Source organism: Rasamsonia emersonii (genome assembly GCF_000968595.1).
Source record: "Rasamsonia emersonii CBS 393.64 chromosome Unknown ctg1118621760003, whole genome shotgun sequence".
In the NCBI taxonomy this organism is placed as follows: Eukaryota; Fungi; Ascomycota; class Eurotiomycetes; order Eurotiales; family Trichocomaceae; genus Rasamsonia; species Rasamsonia emersonii.
The window spans coordinates 99,261-118,125 of record NW_013563284.1 but is presented as its reverse complement, the minus strand read 5'-3'; the positions used below and the strand labels follow the sequence as shown (position 1 = coordinate 118,125).

At 49.5% G+C, this 18,865-nt stretch overlaps 7 protein-coding genes across 7 annotated transcripts; 3 read left to right on the top strand and 4 right to left on the bottom strand.

Annotated features, from left to right (window-relative positions):
- Positions 1-22: 22 nt before the first annotated feature.
- Positions 23-1,583, bottom strand: T310_1824 (uncharacterized protein; the record flags this gene model as incomplete). Its single annotated transcript, XM_013475330.1, has 2 exons — positions 23-1,178; positions 1,438-1,583. 2 exons carry the CDS (start codon positions 1,581-1,583, stop codon positions 23-25), a joined length of 1,302 nt encoding a protein of 433 aa, XP_013330784.1.
- A 658-nt stretch (positions 1,584-2,241) lies between these two features.
- On the top strand, positions 2,242-3,072 carry T310_1823 (uncharacterized protein; the record flags this gene model as incomplete). Its single annotated transcript, XM_013475329.1, has 3 exons — positions 2,242-2,478; positions 2,701-2,906; positions 3,027-3,072. The coding sequence occupies 3 exons, from the start codon at positions 2,242-2,244 to the stop codon at positions 3,070-3,072; spliced, it is 489 nt and encodes a 162-aa protein (XP_013330783.1).
- A 441-nt stretch (positions 3,073-3,513) lies between these two features.
- Positions 3,514-5,226, bottom strand: T310_1822 (Uncharacterized protein; the record flags this gene model as incomplete). The annotated part of the gene is made up of 6 exons (XM_013475328.1): positions 3,514-3,611; positions 4,079-4,215; positions 4,294-4,371; positions 4,604-4,801; positions 4,858-5,059; positions 5,169-5,226. 6 exons carry the CDS (start codon positions 5,224-5,226, stop codon positions 3,514-3,516), a joined length of 771 nt encoding a protein of 256 aa, XP_013330782.1.
- A 419-nt stretch (positions 5,227-5,645) lies between these two features.
- On the bottom strand, positions 5,646-6,490 carry T310_1821 (uncharacterized protein; the record flags this gene model as incomplete). The annotated part of the gene is made up of 4 exons (XM_013475327.1): positions 5,646-5,952; positions 6,006-6,208; positions 6,316-6,369; positions 6,485-6,490. The coding sequence occupies 4 exons, from the start codon at positions 6,488-6,490 to the stop codon at positions 5,646-5,648; spliced, it is 570 nt and encodes a 189-aa protein (XP_013330781.1).
- A 5,384-nt stretch (positions 6,491-11,874) lies between these two features.
- Positions 11,875-14,463, top strand: T310_1820 (C6 transcription factor; the record flags this gene model as incomplete). The annotated part of the gene is made up of 3 exons (XM_013475326.1): positions 11,875-12,537; positions 12,591-13,209; positions 13,325-14,463. 3 exons carry the CDS (start codon positions 11,875-11,877, stop codon positions 14,461-14,463), a joined length of 2,421 nt encoding a protein of 806 aa, XP_013330780.1.
- Positions 14,464-14,967: 504 nt separating this feature from the next.
- T310_1819 (Prefoldin subunit 4) lies at positions 14,968-16,298 on the bottom strand (the record flags this gene model as incomplete). The annotated part of the gene is made up of 8 exons (XM_013475325.1): positions 14,968-15,043; positions 15,086-15,238; positions 15,291-15,443; positions 15,514-15,581; positions 15,770-15,901; positions 16,067-16,118; positions 16,159-16,245; positions 16,276-16,298. 8 exons carry the CDS (start codon positions 16,296-16,298, stop codon positions 14,968-14,970), a joined length of 744 nt encoding a protein of 247 aa, XP_013330779.1.
- Positions 16,299-16,902: 604 nt separating this feature from the next.
- T310_1818 (Autophagy protein Atg27) lies at positions 16,903-17,998 on the top strand (the record flags this gene model as incomplete). Its single annotated transcript, XM_013475324.1, has 3 exons — positions 16,903-17,161; positions 17,224-17,746; positions 17,803-17,998. 3 exons carry the CDS (start codon positions 16,903-16,905, stop codon positions 17,996-17,998), a joined length of 978 nt encoding a protein of 325 aa, XP_013330778.1.
- Positions 17,999-18,865: the final 867 nt, after the last annotated feature.

Genomic DNA, 18,865 nt, shown 5'->3' with positions numbered 1-18,865 from the left:
TACATTACCACGTACTCTACTGTCAACCATTCTTGCGCGCCACCCATAACGACGGTCGGTACAGATTCTGGAGCATGTTGTCCGGATCCTGGATGTAGCCACAGTACGGTCGCTCTGCCGGTGCCTGCCGTCGCTCGATGCGGAATCCCATTCGCTCCACCAGGTAAAACACTTCTTCCTCGGTCAGCTCCACGCTGCCAGGTTCTCCAATGGCCTCGTCTCGCCGCGATGTTGGATGTTCAGCGTCAAGTTGGTTGTTGTTTTTGTTGTTGGATGATCTCTGGTCGTCGTTCTCAAAATGCCACAGTAATGGGCCGACATTGATCCAGATTCCGCCCGGTTTGAGGCAGTTGCGGATGGCCTCGACATACCGGATCGGATTCGGGGCCGTGTCGAGAAAGAACACCGTCGCGACCGCGTCGAAGGCGTTCTGCTGCGACTCGCCGCTGTACAGCACGACAAAGTCGGCGGCAGACATGCTCATCGTCCCGAAGGAGGATCCCTCTTGCGCTTGAGCAGCCAGCATGGCAGAACCAGGGTGGACGTCCGGGATCATGACCTTCTGCAGCTGCTGTTCGCGGGAGAGGAGATTCGAGAAATGGAGGGCAAAGGGGTACAGAGCATGCTGCTGGGCGCCCCGCGAGTGGTTCAACATCCAGCTGCTGGCCAACAATTGATGGTAGGAGATCTCATTTCCCTCCGCGGCATACCCAGCCTGGCAGATGTCGAAAACCAGCCTGCCCAATCCCGCTCCGGGGACCAGCACGCGGACGTCGGATTTGGGGCGAGGCTGGTTGTCGAAATTCTCGTGCAGGATCTTGATCACCGGGTCGTAGCAGACCTCGCGCTCTCGTTTGCCCTCGGCGCTCCAGTCTCGGTAGAATTGCCGAATCGTCGAATGAGCTTTGCTGATATCAGACTGGGTTGCGGTGCCGTGCCAGTTCTGGCGTGCATCGTCCGGGTCCGGGTTGGCGGGGAGGCCAAAGGATTGCAAACCCGCCTGGAGGATTGCGTCAGCGATGTCAGCGTTGGCATCGATGGCGTCGTCCACGCGGTTGAAGGTGTCGAGGATCGAGAAGGGCGGTTCTGCCAGCATTTGCCAGTGAGAGGATGGCAGGGCATAGAAGGCTTGCCGGCGACGATGGGTGGTGTTTAGATGGGCTGTGCTTCGATACTGCCTATTCGAGAGTTAGGACTCAGTATGCCACTAGAGGGAGAAAGCAAAAGACAAGGCAAAGAAGAGTGGCGCGTCCATGAAGAACAGCAATAGATTCAGAGACCTCAAAACAGACTTGTTATTCCACCCTGAATCAACGTGACAATGACAACCAACTAAACTGCTGTAATCCAAAATAAACAAAACTAACTGAACAAAACTAAACAAGCAACAAGCAAAACTAAAGAAAGTTGCAGCAGTCCAGTGCACGACAGTCATACCGGAATGAATCAAAGGCAGCAAAGAGCACTCTGCGCTCCTCAGTCTCGGCAAAGGGATCAAAGTCCCCTGCCCAGCTGCGCGTCTCATCATTGTCCTGGTCATGGTCATGGTCATGGTCATGGTCATCTTGCTTGGTGGCATCCATCAGGACGCGATATGATAAACTGTTAACAAATCGACAGACTTGCAGGTTCGCGGGGTAATCCGCAGGATATAATATAGTCCGTAGTAGTCGTCAAGAAACAATCCGAGGAGGAGATCAACCAACGGATCAATCCGATCAGCGTGGAGATTAGATTAGATTAGATAGTGAAGCAGAGGCGTTGTCCAATATACGAGGTCAATAGTTAATAATAGCCGATATTATTGAATATTGCAATAGTATTGAATTAGTCCATCGGAGGGGTTGTGACCGAAGCTGATCCAACCGGCACTCTTCCGGCCGCTCGGGACCCGCAGGCTCGGGCGGAGATTGCAGCGTCCCGACTGCACGGCATCATCCCTCCATAACAGCACAGCACGTGTTGAGGGAACAGATCTTTTTCCTTCAGAGCTGGTCAATTAATTCGAAACGACAGCAGGAGAGGACACGATCAGTTGTCATTTATCGGTTATTTATCTCCAATCAAGATTACAGTCCAGAATCCTACCTACCCGGTCAAGCCAGACCAGCGAGGATTCAATATAAAAATCACTATCCATACCTAATAGCAAGCAAGCAAGCATCCATTTTTGACAAATTTAGTCAAAAATACACCCATACTCAGACACACACACAGAGAGAGAGAGACAGAGTCGGGAAAATGGAAACCGAATCGCCAACACCCACCGTCCCTCACGTGGAACCCGCAACACCATCCCTCCACCCCCTCGAGATCTCGTTTCCGCTCCCAAAAACCCCCTACACCACCCTGCACATCCACCTGACCTTCCTGGCGACCTCGACGATGGTCTTTTTGTCCACGACGACGACGGGCGAGTCTGGTGGGGAGGGGGGGACGTTGAAGCCGATGGGGAGTTTTGTGTATGCTATGCCTGATGTAAGCCAAAAAATCACGATTGTTTTTTTTAGTCTCTTTTGCTTGTTTCTTTTTTTTTTCTTGGTCTGATTCTCGCTGGAATGTCATACCTGTTTTCTCCCTTGTCTTGCTATAATAATCAATCTCTCCTTCTGGTCGACCTGAAATTACCTACCATTTCACTTATTTCCCAAATCATGTTCCAACATCCAAGAAAAAAAGAAATCTGCTAACGCAGCGCAGCGCACAAACCCCACCTCCACCATCTCCACCGCCCTGTACACCTCCCCCGGCAGCATCGACTACGCGACACGCACGGCCAAGATCCTCGCGCGCAGGATGGGCGTCCCCGTGTACGTCGGGTGCAACCTGGACCCGGCGGCGATGGGGACGGTTGCGGAGGAGGAGATGGAGGGGTTTTCGAAGATTGTGGATGTTATTATGGAGAGGTGGGAGGGACGAAATAGAGGATAGAAGAGAAGATGATAAGTGAAATTTCTTTTTCTTTAAGGGGTTCAAAATTGATATGATATTATATTTTAATATAATCTAATGAAATCATGAATCAGGAAATCAAGCATCAACAGTCCTCATCATGTGGCAATCATACTGTAGACCTAGTATGAGGACAATCATAGACGGAGCAGGCCAGCTATAACTATCTATCTAGCTAGCTAGCTATCTGTCAATGAAAGAGCACCAGGTCATGCAGGCATACAGAATCTACAATCTATATTGAGCGAGATAGTAGAGAAGAGTATCATATCATATCAGAATCAGAATAAGATCAATTATACATACCTATACCTGTTTATCTATCTATCTATCTATCTACCATCTACGTGTAGAAAGCTCATGATCAACTCTGAGTTCTCTGAGGAATGGACAAGAATAGGTAAATGGATAGAATAAACAGCATAGCGTGACAGCAGCGCCTACATGGAAAGGACAGCGATGGTGGTGAAAAGCTAGATAATCATACCAGAGAGGCTGTGTACTTTCTTGAACCTTGAGTTTAATTTTTTTTTGGCGTTTTTTTTTGGGGACATGTAATAATCAGCTTATTATTCCCTTGTGATCATCATCATCATCTTCTTCTTTTTCTTCATCTTCAACATCTTCTTCTTCCTTTCGATTTCCAATCTTCGATCTTTCTGAATTCATCAGTTTAGCCTGCTTTGTTTTTTTTTTTTGGAATGCTGCGATTATCCTAAACTGATCCTGTTCATTCAACCGGCAGATTTTTGAGCCTTTGGGCCTTTGGCTTCAATCGACCAATTGCTTAGACAATGTTGGAAAAAAGGGTATACTCCGTATACAGCTTAGAATAATGTGAGCGTGCTCCAGCTACATTACATAGCAAAAGGATAGATAGGATACCAAGTTGAAATTATTTATTATTTGAGGGGTTCATATGACATGACATAAATGGCAGCAAGATCAAGTTTTGTTCCATGGATAGTTAACTAATACACACTACAGACAAGACAAACTTAGGACTAAAAAAAATTAAAATAAAAAAAAGAGGCCAGAAAGGATATCTCAAGAAAACATCGACTATTTATGAATAAGCAAAACTAATCGAATCTTGTTTTCAGCAATAATTGTATGTTTCCCTCACCAGCATCAGCAGCAGGTCGACTACTTGGGCGAAAGCCTGTAGTAGGCGGCGTTCGTAAACCCCATATATCCCACTCCTCGTCGTCCCATCCTTCATCTGGTTCTGGGGAATGAGTGTATTGGAAACCTGTGAAGTAGCTATCATACGAATAAATAAATTAGCTGTGGACAACTACACCAGGGTGTGTTACGAAAAAAAAATAAGAAACAACTTACATTTTCTTTGACGCATCATCCCACATGAGATTATCGTAGGTGCCCAAGGAAAGAACAAGACCTGCGTTGAAACCGTTTCTATATATACAACAAAGATGTGTAAAGTTAGCTGTGTGCATACACAACCTCTTAAAAAAAAAAAGAGGTAAAATACAAATAAGAGAAAGAGGAAGGAAGAAGACATACACCCACGCCTCCCTAAACGCCCAACGAATCTCCTCTCTCTCCAGACTCATCCAGTACCCGCCAGAAAAAATCCCCTCGAAGCCGCCGCCCCGGTAACTTATTCATCAACAGATAGAACACAAACCCGCCTGGAACCAAGCCCTCTGGACCTTGAATATCGTGTTTGTAATCCAGAAGCGTTGGGGTCGACGGGCATGCTTTCTCTGTGAGGAGTTTGAGAGCGCTGAGTTCTGAGGCTGCGAAGCCGGTGAGGTGTCCTGTTGCTGTTGCTTGAGATTGTCTATGTTCTGGTGGGTCGAATTCTGAGCCTGCGTAGGGGATTCTGTAGAAGAATGAGAAAATCAAAATTTTCGTGATATGTAGGAAAATGTTACTTACTGCATGTATATTTTCATAATCGCTTCTTGGGCAGGATTGTCGACATTTTTGCAGACATAAATTGCCCAAGCTGCAGAGGCAGCTTGATGGATCCTATAACTAGCCTCATTATCTTGAACGTTCCTTTCGAGGAGCTTCTCTTCTAGAATCCAGGAGGATTGGGAATTGGTAAAGTCGATCTTTTTTTCCTTGAAAACTCTTGCTGAAGAAGATTTTATCGGTCATATTAAGACTTATGGTCTATACTAGGAGAGATATAGTATATATAGTAAAGATATCATAAAAGATGTAGAGCATAGGAGAGAACTAACTTCCAGGATAAAACAGTTTATGTCGTAAAAGGAAGAAGATGAGTGAATATTCGGTCATGACATCACAAAAGGACAAGTCAAGCACGTCACATCAGGTCCAACAATATACCTTAATTATAAACATCACTGTAGAAATCCAATTCCACAACTATAGCCAGCATCTACTACCTAATAGTATATTACTACAAGAATAATAATGATAAAGAGAAGATTTCTACGTTCATAACAGAGAACTACGTAACTACACGAGATCTTCTACAAGGCACACGACTCGCTCGTTAGTGATGAGAGAATAGAATAGATTTATTTCCTGGACTAGTTAGTTACTACTTTACTTACTCTATTATCTTAGCATTAAGAGATTCTATAGAATGAAAAGTTAGACTCAAAAAAAAGTATTTTTGAGACTCATGTTGTTATACAATACTGCACAGAATCCAAAATCCAAAGCTTTACAAAGCTTTAATAATAATCTCCCTATGTATTTCCCTCTGCTCCTCTATTATATAGGCATATGCAAATATAATGTGCATTATTATTATTATTATTATTATTATTATTATTATTATTATTATTATTATTATTATTATTATTATTATTATTATTATTATTATTATTATTATTATTATTATTATTATTATTATTATTATTATTATTATTATTATTATTATTATTATTATTATTATTATTATTATTATTATTATTATTATTATTATTATTATTATTATTATTATTATTATTATTATTATTATTATTATTATTATTATTATTATTATTATTATTACTGTGCGCAATGTCGTGTTATTGTACATACTGTACGGTATCTAACTAACCTACCACTTCAGAGTAGTCAGGCAGGCATGTAATAGTTTTTTGTGTGTGTGTTTTGTTTGTTTTTCTACTGTTCTCCGCAAATTCCTTTCCAAATGGGATAGATAGATGGTTGTTTTCTCTTTCTTTATTTTTACCCTTGCGTCCGTTCCCCGCTTGCCTCGCTGTCTACCTGCTTCACTACTATATACCTGCCTGTTGCCTGTTGCCTGCCTAATTAAGCATAGAATAGTACATGCTGTTCGTTCAGGCTGATTGATTGATTGATGAACTCACTGACTGATTAATTAATTGATAGTTAATTCGAGTCGCTTACTTGATCTGACTTGACTTGACTCGAGGAGCCCGAGGGAGGGAGGGACCTTGGAGTCTATAGACCTCATATGGATATCTACTGTATGACTGACTACTGTATGCAACGAGTACATACGGAGTAAGTGCACGTAAACTCAGATACTAACACATACATACTGTACTGTACATACCGACATGACGAAAATAATAAAAATAATATCAGGAGGAGTAGAAAAAAAAAAGAAACTTTCGGGTAATAATTATAATTCATTTCAATCGAATAATTCAATCAAATACTAATAATAACAATTCCCATTCGATGATATATTTAGCTTGTTGTACTGTACGTGTAGCTAGCTAGCTAGCCTATGTATGTACTGTAAGTAGTTACCTGTGGAGGCGGAAAGAGAAAAAAGGAAAAAAGGCTTGGGAAGGAAAACAAGTTCAGCACTTCAAGTCGAACTTGGTTAATAATAGGGAAAAAAAAAGAAAAAAAGAGAAGAAAATCTGGCCAGATAGATCCTGTCTGAAGGCAAGCAGGCATGTTGAATTAGGGTCCCTAGATTCCAAGTTAATTAATTAATTAATTTAATTTAATTATCTGTAGCTAGAAGGATGTTCGATATATTTGTGACAAGTCATAAATAAATAAACTTGGTCTCCCTCGTATGTAAGTACTCCGTGCTGTGTCAAGCCTTTTTTTTTCTCTGGTTAGTGAAATGAAATTGGTGTAATTTCGGCAGTGCTCCGTAATTATTATTATTTCGCCACGGTCTGTGCACTATCTCGGCGGCGTTCTTTCTTAACCTTATAATTTTAATTACGACCAAATTTTTTTCCCTTTGGATATGTCATTGGTATTGTGGTGGTTAAAATGTGATGTTAACGTACGTACTCCGTACAACCGGTAAGATACGGCCCGGAGATGTACCGCTCCGGCAGTATTACTCCGTAGTATTGATCGGCGTGATCATCTGTAATCTGTATGTAGGGGGAATTAGCTAGAATTAGCTATTATCTGTCAGTTTTTGCGTGAGAGGCTTGGTGGCATCAAGGAATCGGCAATACGCCGTCGACGTGGAGACCCCAGTGTTGACAGTATCATCACCCACAAGAGAAAGTCCAAGAGACGTGTATCTGATCGACTCAGGAGTCAGTCGCCATGTTTGTGTGTGGGTGGTCGTGTCTGCTCCATGATTACCCCTCCTGATTCAACCGATCTTCGCCCTCGGTCCGGCCATCCGCACGCGCTCGCATCCTTTGCACGTCTGCTTCACGTCTGTCTGCTTCAGCATATCCCGATGACGCTCTGGCCCGACGTTTTGGCACCCCAGTGGAGAAGCCCAGAGCAGTCTGCCAGCCATCGGCGTTCAAGGCTAAATTTGGCAAAGTGCGAGGGCTGTCCTGCGTTGGATTCCAGACGCCTTTTACTTGCATGAATGATGAGGGGGCCAAATTCTAAAGCATGAAAATCCCTGACGTCATCGTTGATTGGTGTGGCTCGCACGCTGATGGTTGATGGTTCCCGATGCATCGGCGTCCGCCCGGTAAATTAATTTATAAACTCAGACGGCAGGAAAAATGGCCAGTTCCAATCGTGGTAACTGCTCCGTGGCAGAGTTTGGACCCTAATTAAATGCTGTCAGCCACGTCCAGCATTCCGCCTGATCCTGCCAGCCACGTGACCCCGTCATTTCCAGGTCAACCGCACGTGGACTCGGCGGGCCTAACCGCCCTAGGAAGAATTAGCCGCGGCAAACCCGAGGAAATTGAGGAATGGGATTCACGGTATTACTCTGTAGACAATCGCAGGCACTTGTATCGAAAACGACTGATCACAATGGTGATGGAGACAGGGTCTGGGGACGACGCCACATCTGCAGGAAGACGTATCGTTGAATGTAAACTGATCCATCGTGCCTGAGCCGGATCCGACCGAGCCACGAGTCGCGACGGCATGGGTGAGGTGTCACGGGGTCCGGTGACGGGCCCAAGGGGCATTTTTTCCGGCCTTGCCTAAGTTAACCTTCTGATAGCGTCATGTCTGGCGATTTAGGTTGACACCACCAGTGCTCCGCTCAAGACCAGGCAGTTGGCAGGGTGTTATTTCCGGCCGGTGCAGCCAGTCGGTGGTCTTTTCACCTGTCACCTGCTGGAGTAAAGCAACGCTTTGGACTGCTGGCTGCAGTGGGAGGCGGCTCGCTAGCGTCCGCCAATGGGAGACCACCCGAGCTCCAAGGCTAGGTAGGCGGCAAGCTCTCGTGCCGAGGAATCCTTCCTCGTTCTGTTTTTTTTTTATCGCCTTAGATGTGTACGGTGTAGATGTGAGGAGAAACGATATTCCCCGCACGCGCAATCCCGGGGAAAGATCATATCCGCCTTGGTGGTACAGAATATATCCTGGGAGTCTGCCATCTGAAGCAACCTTCCTTCCTAGGCTGCGGTCGATGGACCTTCAGCCAGTCACAGGCTTCACAATCACCCGCCGGGGGAGATCGGGGTTGGGTTGCGGTGCGGGGGAAAGATTAGTTGGTAATTAGGCCTGCTGCCAGCCGACGACCGTGCTCCGGTCTGCTGGACACTGACAAAAGCTGGCGGAGCGCCGCTTGAGACTATTTGCTCCGTACAGAGTACGCCATGACAGATACAGCCCAGCCGCCAGGGCATATAATATAGCCGTCAGCTGGCCATGGCCCCATGGTCCCACGCCTGTCAGTGGTCACGGAGTCTCAGCGATGCCTCGAAGAGTCGAACCGTCTAAATTAATACCACCTAGGTCCTAGGTAGATCCCTCCTGCTCATCCGGGGCTGTGCTACCCTGCAGGCATCCGCTTAGGGGTGAGGACAGTCCGGGTTGTCCCTGCTCAGTGATACCCATCCTTGTAGCTGGTTTCCCAGTCCGGAGGACCGGCGGGAGAAATGGTAGAAGACTGACAGACGGGATGGTAATCTTGTGCATCGTTGACGATATGTACCATCCGCTCCTGCAGGCTTCGTGTGGTAGCAACGCGTCGAGTAAGTTATATTGTTGTGCTTTCAAACTCGACATCATTGGTTACGGAGCTTCCTTCCGACCTCGGCAGTCCGGATATCGCTAAGACGGTGGAGTCAGCCTGCCAGTGCCAGGGGCCGTTATGGAGATGCCTTTTTTTCAGTTTCTCTTTTCTTTTTTTTTTGTCTTTTTTTTTTGCCCATCTTTACTCCTTTTCGTCGAGCGCGTGGCTTAAACGGCGGTGGAAGAGATCAACTCGAAAGATGGACCAGAAGAATGGATTTTCATGCGACAGTCACGGAACACGAGGTGGTGGAGTTCGCATAGCAGCCAAGCAGACTAACAAGATTGACTGCAAACCGCTAAGTAGTTAGTAATCTGTCGATGTGTGATACGGCACGGAAGTACTCCGTGCTCTGCAAGCTGCATGCTGCGTACAGTGTACTCGGTCCGGAGCCCCATGGCCCTGCAGGATCCGGTATCGATCCATTATTAGGCCCGTGGAAATGAATGCTCCTTGAGAAGCCGATAGGATAGGATTTCCGTCCAAGGTTAGCAGTGACAGTATCCGAGGCGGGAGCTTATTCTAAAACGCACGACTGTTAGCTTTTACCGTGGCAGTCTTGTTGGCCATTCGACAGAATAACAGACGATCCCTTACACAGGACGATGCGCACTCGCATACTCACCTTTCTGCTCAGTTTGTCATATATATGCTCCGTATCTGTATGTACTCCGTACTGTGCATTACATCCCGCGTGGCGAAAGACGAGCGGAGCGACGGGGATGTGGCCATCCGGAAAGACGCTCCGGAAGTCATCTCGAGCAGGGTCCACCTGGTGGTCCCTCTGTCCATGCTGACCGTTGTAACGAACAACCCCGAACCATTGCTGGCAAAGTTTTGTCGTCTCCTGTTCCGGACTCGCGCTCGGCTCAGGGAGATGACGGAGCAGCGCCTTGGAGGATTCTGCTGGTCTCGACGCCGTGGACCGCCAATGACGGGAGGAGAGGAGAAAAAGATCGTCGATCACGACGCGCGATGATTCGTCCACACGGAGGACGCAGACCGGAGAACACGTCGTAGATCACTCCACCGCGCTGTTCGACACGGCTTCGACCTGGTGTTCCATGTGGCCAGGGCCCAGGGACGGAAGCGCGCCGGGCCAGATCACACACGGAAGGCATCCTGTCGCCGTGGCTGCGGTGGGTTGCCGGGCAGGGAAGGGATAGGCGGCCAAGAGCTGCCAGCCTTCTCACTCACAGGCGTCGTTCGTTCCGGGCGCCGTTGCCGGTGGCAGCGCCGGCTGGAGGTGATCTTCAGCGAACCCACCGGACTTGAGCCACGACAGGCGATCGCAGGCCTAAGCTCGCAGCCTTTTTGCTTACAGTGACTCCGTACTAGTCTGGTCAAGGTTTTCGGCGATCTCGGGAAGCATCTTCCAGCAGCCAAAGGGAGATCTGATTTCCGAATTCGCCCTCGTAGCCACGCGTGTTTTTTTTTATTTGTTTTTTTTAAGATGGGCAGCGTCCCTGCCTAGGGCAGCACCCTGGCCACAGCAGCGGTCAGGCTCTCTGTCCGTGGTTATGAACTTATGATTTCCGCCGTCCAGCCTGCAGGGCCCATCGCCAGCAGTGCGGGACCCAGCAGGGCTCGTCGAGCCAAGTCATAGGATGGAAATAATCCGAGTTGCGTTGCTTGACTGAATTGACGCTGCGCTGGCGGGCGATCCATCGGCTGGGGAGCGCATGGTCCCCTACTTAGGCTACCTCTAAGCATGCGAGGCGGGGAACGGGCCCCTGTGATGGCGGCACTGGCGAATCTCGGGCTCGGGAGGCCATCTGGGAGATGATATGCGTGCTGCTTGTGCACCAAAGCAAGCAGACCCCGCGCTGCTGCCGTCTGGCGCGCGCCGGCCTGTTTCAGCTGCTCTGCCATCCGAAACTTCCCCAGCCGACTGGGAGGCTAACCATCGTCCACGGTTAAGCCCTGCGCATCTACTTCTACGTTCCAGTCCTGCTGCTGTCGGGCCCCCCTCCTCCTCTTCTCTATTCCCCCCATCATGGTCGATCCCCCCAGCGCGCGTCCGCTTCCTACTGGCATCCCGGGCTACACGGTGGGCGTGCGGAGGAGCACCGCCATGGCCGCCTGATGGTTGCCATTGCTGCGCCTGCCGACTCGCACGGATCGACAATCCTTCGCTGCTGGCCGCGAGAACGCCACGACAAGACTCTCGAATATCAGGGCGCGCTCCAGGCCCCGTCACGCTAGCATTGGCTTCCGAAGGGCCTGTAGCCTGTCAGTACTGACAGCCGACTGCCTGCCCTCCGCCTCGCCACCTTCCGGACGCCTGGATTCTGTGCGCCTTCCAATCGGTTTCCTCCAGCGTCTTCGAGATCTGGAGGACGTCTTGGATTGCTTAATCCCCTCTCTGCCGTTTTCCACCTTCCCTTCTTGGTGCGTGGTCGGCCTGTCAGCGCTTTATTGGCATTGTGGGGTTCGGCTTCTCCGGCCATCGCATGATCGTGTCCCCCAGATCCGGTTTTCTGCTTTCTGTGCCCCCATGAGGACGTTGGACGGCCGTCTCTACGATGATGAATTCATTCCACTCCCAGGCGCCTAATCACAGCCAGCCAGGCGTCGCCTATGATTCATCGTCGTTGTCGTTGTCGTCGTCGTCGTCGCTTGCGTCCTCCAAGGCTGCTTTCCCTCCCGCTCCCGCCTTCACATCCGCTCCTCCGAGCAGACCCAACAGCGGGCTGCAAATGGCTCATCTGCTTCATCCTCCCGCCCAGCAGGGCCCCGGTATGCCAATGACGACTGCTCCTCCCTACTCGCATTCTTACGATTCAGGATCCGGGTCTCCCGCGGAGCGTTCGTCCATCTTGACGGACGCGCCTCCAGTCAATGGATCGCTTCCTGAGAGCGCGGGCCTGGTGCAGGCTCAGATGGGCGCCGCTGCAGGGCAGCCGCCGCAGAAGAGAGCCTACCGACAGAGGAGAAAAGACCCCAGCTGCGATGCTTGTCGTGAGCGCAAAGTCAAGGTCAGCAACTGCTACCTCCCCAATCTTCCAAGTCATGGGAAGTTAATCTGTGGAGACCCCAGTGCGATGCATCCGAGTCGACCAGCTGTACGGAATGCTCGAATCGCAAAGTGCGTTGCCAGTTCACCAAGGAAACGAACCGGCGCATGTCTTCCATCAAGTTCGTTCGACCCCTTCCGCTTCCTTCGTCGTTCAGCTTCTAATAATGAGGTGTGACCAGGCAAGTGCAAGATCTGGAGAAGCAACTGAACACCACCAAGCAGCAACTGCAGCAACTTCGATCGGGCATGCTGCGAGCAGACAATGTCATGGATATCGATTCTGACTCGAGCGGCCAGCCCGTGTTGAAGCTGCCGGACGTCGGTTGTCGTCCCCCGCGACGGACCCGGCCTCCGGTCATGCAGGATCTCTCCGAAGTGCGAGCCCATGTTCGCAACTACGGCAGGGGGATTATGAAAGTACCCCCTCCATATCGCCAACTGTGCCCTCCCTCCGTGCTCTCGGCAGAAGCGGCGCCGTCCCTCCCGCCCAAGGCCGTCGCCGATCGGCTGCTGGGGCAGTACTACACGTGCATTCACTCCGTTCTCCCCATCATTCATTGGCCCAGTTTCGTCGCCGAATACGAGAAGGTCTATCAAACGGGCTCCCTGCGCGGAGCGTTTCGAGAGTGGACGGCGGTCTTGTTCGGGGTCTTCGCCTGCGGGTCCATGCACACGCTGGAACGCAACAAAGAGCGGGATGCCCGGGAATATTTGCTCGTGGTCAACAGTATGGTCGACGTCTGGCGGGACGACTTCACTCTCGACCAGGCTCGCGTGACGCTACTCATGAGCATCTGCCTGTACGAAATGAACTCGAAATCGGCCAGCTGGGTGTGGCTGGGTTCGGCGGTGAGGTTGGCTCAAGACCTGGGCTTGCACATTGAATCCGGTCCATGGCCAGCTGTCGAAGGGGAGATGAGGAAACGATTGTGGTGGGGGATCTATGCTTGGGACAGGCTCCTCTCCCCTGGAATTGGGCAAGCCCATCTCCATCAACGACCAAGACTGCGACGTGGACCTTCCGTGCCCGGTGGACGAGCAGTTCATCTCGGAAGGTGGACGGGTGCCCGAAGGCCATCAGACGACACCGCTGCTGGCCACCATTCATGTTGTTCGGTCGCTCGGTCAATTGACCAAGACGCTGAGATCGCCGGTGATCAGTTCGGCCACGTTGGAAATCTTCGAGCGCCATTTCAATGCTTGCCTCGCGACCTTCCCCATCCAGTATCACCCCAAGTCGGACCATTACCTCGATCCCCGTTCTCTGGCTCCCATTATCTACCTCCAAAACGCGCGATTCATCCTCCACCGTCACAACATCTCCCCTCTGTGTCCGCCTGAGGTGCGATATCCGGCCTTTGATCAATGCCTATCCATCGCGCTGGATACCACCCGGGTTCTCTCCCGATGCATGCACCCGCCTCCCCCCTCGACGATGCATGGATATGTGAGTGCCCACGGCGACTGGCAGACGCTCCTGACATCCTCGGCCACGACGATGCTCTGTACGCACATCTGGCGCTGTCTGCTCGTGCTCCTCTTCCGCGAAGAGTTCTCCGCAGCTCTGGTGTGTGTCCAGGCCAGTAAGACGATCGGCGACGCTCGCAGCGTGAACGTGTCCTGCGGGCGGTATGTTGCGTTTTTCCTGCGACGCCTCTTGGATCGATTGCGGGTGAATGACACGCGACCGCTCGACCGCGATGAGGAAATCATCGCCTATGTCTCGGGAGACATGCAGGGAACGACGGATGGGAGCTGGATCTGGCAAGGCAGCGAGACGGGCACCCAGCTGGAGACGGTGTCTAGTCAGGGAGCGTATGCCCCCGGGTTTCGCGATGCCGTGCGCAGGGGTCCCGACGTCTCCGCGGACGAGCAACAAGCCGAATGGGAAGGCTGGGATTGGATCGAGCGGACGGTTCAGTATCTCGCAAATGAACAGCTGCAGCGTGGCCACCGGGCGTTTGAGCGAAGGGAGGCACCGCCTGCGCCGGCGTCGAGGCCTCCTGAACCTGCCAAACTGAGCGCCGAGAGCAACCCCACGCTGCAACGGTCCAGTCCAGCCAATTCGCGCATGACGATCGCCAATATCATTTAGCCCGACTAGTCAGCCGGTCTGTCTGCTATCATAGTTCTACATCGAGAGTTTCGCATGGTTTGCGTGTTCTCTTCATCTGCGATGAGATCAGAGGGCGCAAGGTGTCCTTGAAAACGTCGTCATGACTTTGTCTTCGCCAATAATGTCTTTCCAGTCGAGAAGAGGGCCCGGACGGGTGTAGAGGTTGACCTGTGAAGGTGAAATTTTTTTTTTGATGATGAGTTTATACGGCGTTGTGCCAGTGGAGTCACCGAGCAATACCCAGGGGCTATGTTTCGATCATGATGATGAGGATATTCTTGTTTTGTTTCAACACTTAGGGTTATGATTCAAGGCTGGCGTGGTGTCGTCATTCATCATTCATCATTCCCTGGTTCAGGGACGAGGAGAGATACCTCACCGGTGCATCATCGATACGGCGGAGCAGCGTGCATACTTGCAAAGATTCAGTTTATATCATGCCCAATATTTAATCAGACTAATCCATGGCCATTCTCATCTTCTCTATGACATGACAGGCACGATATGATGAATTTGATTCGATTCGATGTCGCTGGGGGTTGAAGCAGGGAGGTGAACCCTGTATTTGTATGTATGTACAAAGGTCATTCCTATTTAATACCACTTCTCATCTCTAGAGAGCTGGACATGATAGCCTTGGAATGTAATGCAATCATGCAAATGCAATTGTGTAGATCCAGGTAGGTAGTCATCACCTAGCCATAAGCCTAAATCAAACAAGACAAAAAAACAAAGTTCGAAAAAGTCGAAGAGACTAGAATTCAAATTAAGTCTCCAAATTAATACTCCTCCCAAACCGCGCATACAGCGCAACTTTAAGCTGCTGCATCTCCTCTCGCAGATCCGCCAGGGATTCTTCCAGACGAGACACCTCGCCATCAAGCTCCTCCGTCGAAGAGGCAAGGAGGGCCTGGGCTTCCGAGAGAGGGAGATGGATGAAGGAGTCGCCGATTTTGTACCTATAAACCATTTTTAGGAGATTGTATAAAAGGGGGCGGGGGATGGGGGGGGGGAGGGGTTTTTGCGTACGGTACTAATTCGTCTTCATCGGCGAGTTCTAGTTCGGTGGATACTTCTTCGAGGTCTTCTTTGTCTTTCTTTTTATTTCGTGGCAGGGTTAGTCTTCAGTTAATGTTGGAGGTGTAAATGATATCAAATAGTAGATATGGATAGAGTGCGCGGCATTCTGCACAATTCAATTTTCGAAGATTCTTCCTTCTTTTCTTTTCCTTCGAAAAAAAAAAGGAAAGAATCACAAGACAAGAGAATAAAGGGTGCTACTCACCCTCTTCGCCTTCAACTGCTCCTCCAGCATCGACTCCCGCTGATGCAATCTGCTGAACCGGTTGATCTTGTCCTGGTCCTCGCGGCGCACCTCGGTGTCGTCGCCTGCAGAGGCTTCGTCTTCTTTTGAGAGCTGTAGTCATGTCAGTCCTTGAGTGGTGTTCTCTGTTGATAGTGTGTTCTTTTCTTCACTCGTCGTTTTTTTGCGGGGTGATGTGCCATATATAGGTACGTGGATGATCGAGAGAGGGTCCTAGGAAATGGAGAGGCTAGGCTACGTAGAAAGGGTGGAACTCACCATGCGATGATGAGATAGCATTTTTGGTTGGGATTTGTTCTGTATGTTCTGTCTGTTTTGTGTATAGCTGTTGAATGAGGTTTATGACTGACTGATTGACTGATTGATAGTGCTGTGGTGCAGGCGATTGGAATTGCTCCACGCCGGAGTGGTCCGTGCGTCGGCGGACAAGTGATTTACTACTCGTAGAGTACAGTACTTGTACATACTTAATAGAGTACTTGAAAGACATAATATAAAGATGCTTGTATTTGTTACGAAGCTACAATTCATGTAAATAGTATGTATTGTCCGTGGCTAAGTAAGGTACGCGCTTCTATCAGGATTTCTCCTATGGATCCTGCCATTCGCTGAGATGCTGTAAACAGTGCCTGGTATAAGCAGTTCACCTGCAACACCCTGCATCATCCTGACAGTAGATCGATTCAGTGTTATATCTCCCGAAATCGCCTATTCAGAGTCCTTGAGGTTGTCGCGTGACATCATGCCCTCGGGGACTGGCAGCCTGGCTGCGGATCTCAAGGCAGCCGATTGCAGCTCCCGTTCGGGCAGTCCCGCTTCTTCCTCTTATTTGGCGGTTGGCCTTCGCATCGCCATCACCGCCGCAACTAGCAACACCCTGACCCGTCCATCTCACCGTCTATCACGACCTGTCGCGTCCTGACGTTGTTGATATTCTTATCCTTGCCTGTTCTTTTGCCCGTGCGACTGCCCTGACGAAATTCTCGCTTCGCGGTGCGGTGGCTCTGAGCTAGCTCCTCCGTTTCCGTCGTCGGCTGCGCTCCCTGGCTACGACGTCTGTCTGTCAGCCTGTCAACCTGTCTGCTGCCGCCGCCATGCGAATACAGACGCCGACTTCGCTTGCGCTGTTCTCTCTCCTTCCCGGCCTGGCTTCTGCCGTGGGCTTCGACTGCGCGCGCGTCAGCGTCGAGGGCGTCAAGTTCGACCTCAGTCCGCTGGGCGGCGTGCATTCGCTCTACCACGTCGACCGTTTCGACGACTACATCGTCAACACGACGTACGTGCTGAACATCTGCAACATCCTGAAGGGGGCCTCGATCCGGGATGGCTTGAAATGCGGGACTTCGAAGAACAGTACGCTTGCCGTATCCGATCCGCTTGTTTGCTGATCTTCAATCTGACCATGATTTTTGCAGTCTGCGGCTTCGAAACGATAATACCCAAGGACAGCGACGAGGATGGAAACATTGTCAAACGAGCGTTCCCCATCGTCGGATTCGACCATCTCGGTCACGGCAAAAAGGACCCCGAGGTCACCCGCCTGAAGAAAAATGACCCGGACGCCGACGGGCTGCTGGTGAAGCTGACCGGGGGCGAATACAGAGAAACCCCGAAATCCGAGCCCAAGGAAACGGCGGCCGTGATTGAGTTCCAGTGCGATCCTGACCGGACGGGGCTGGAGGGCCTGGAAGACGTCGCCGAGACGGAAGATGACGGCGAAGAGAAGAGACGTCGGGACAAAGGCGATGAGGATGAGGACGAGGATGACACGGACAAGGAGAATGCCGGCCGAAGTCTAAAGTTCAGGAGCTTCAAGCTCGTCGACGACACGTACATCCTCAGACTGGACTGGAGGACCAAGTACGCGTGCGAAAACTACGTGCGAGACAATCCCAAGTCTGGCGGTCATTGGGGATTCTTTACGTGGATTATCATTATGTGAGTGCCCAGATATTTTTTTTTATTCGTCAGTTTTCATGCTGACGTTGCTGCAGTGGCTTCCTCTGCGCAGCCGCCTACCTCATCTTCGGATCCTGGCTCAACTACAATCGTTACGGGGCCCGGGGCTGGGATCTCCTGCCGCACGGCGACACGATCCGAGACATTCCGTATATTTTCCAGGACTGGGTCCGCCGAGTCATCAACACGTTACAGGGGCCTGGTGCGAGAGGGGGATACAGTGCTGTATAGTATGAAAGCAAGCAAGCAAGCAATCGATCTTTTTTGTTTCCTTCGAAAGAAAAGAAAGAGGAAAATATTGATTCGTTTGATATGGTTTGATTGATGTGTTGTGTCTTATTACTACGGAGGACTACGCAACGTTATCTTATCTACTATTATCTACTATCTATCTATCAATCTGATCAGATCAGTTCGGGCTCGCTTATTCCTCGCTTTCATGTTGATGGGATGTTATGCGGTGTTATGTTATGTATGGGACATATTCATCTTTTTTTCTTTTTTTTTTTGCTAGGATCAGGATATCCTATCCTACCTATCCTATCCAATCATACTACTACTATCATATCATATCATTTCAATTCTATTTATTTTTTTCACTTCGACCCAGGCAGGACTACTTTCTATTTGCCTTTTTTTTCTTGCTTTCGCTTCAACTTTCGCTTTATGTGACCTGACTGACTAACTGATACGACGACATTGCATGAACAAGCAAAGAGCAAAATGCAATGCAATGCAATTGATATCATGTCATGTCGGGCATGTCATTCATATAATATAGGCTTGTGTACACAATATATGTATAGATACATTACTTTTTTAAAAAAAATTATTTATTCGTTTCGTTATCTATCCTGTATGGCTAGGTATATCTATGGTTTTTTCTTGTTTGCTTGTTTGTTTGCTTACTTACTGCCCTGACTTAAGCGTTAGATCTAGATATCGGAGTACTTACTTACTTCGAGGGTCAATTATGTGTATCTATGTACTGTACTGTACAACGGGAGGAAGAAAAGCAATGAAATGAAGAGAAAAGGCTTACGGAGTAGCTAGAAATAAAAATCATTCTTCATTCTTTAAGCAAGTAATCGAGCAAGT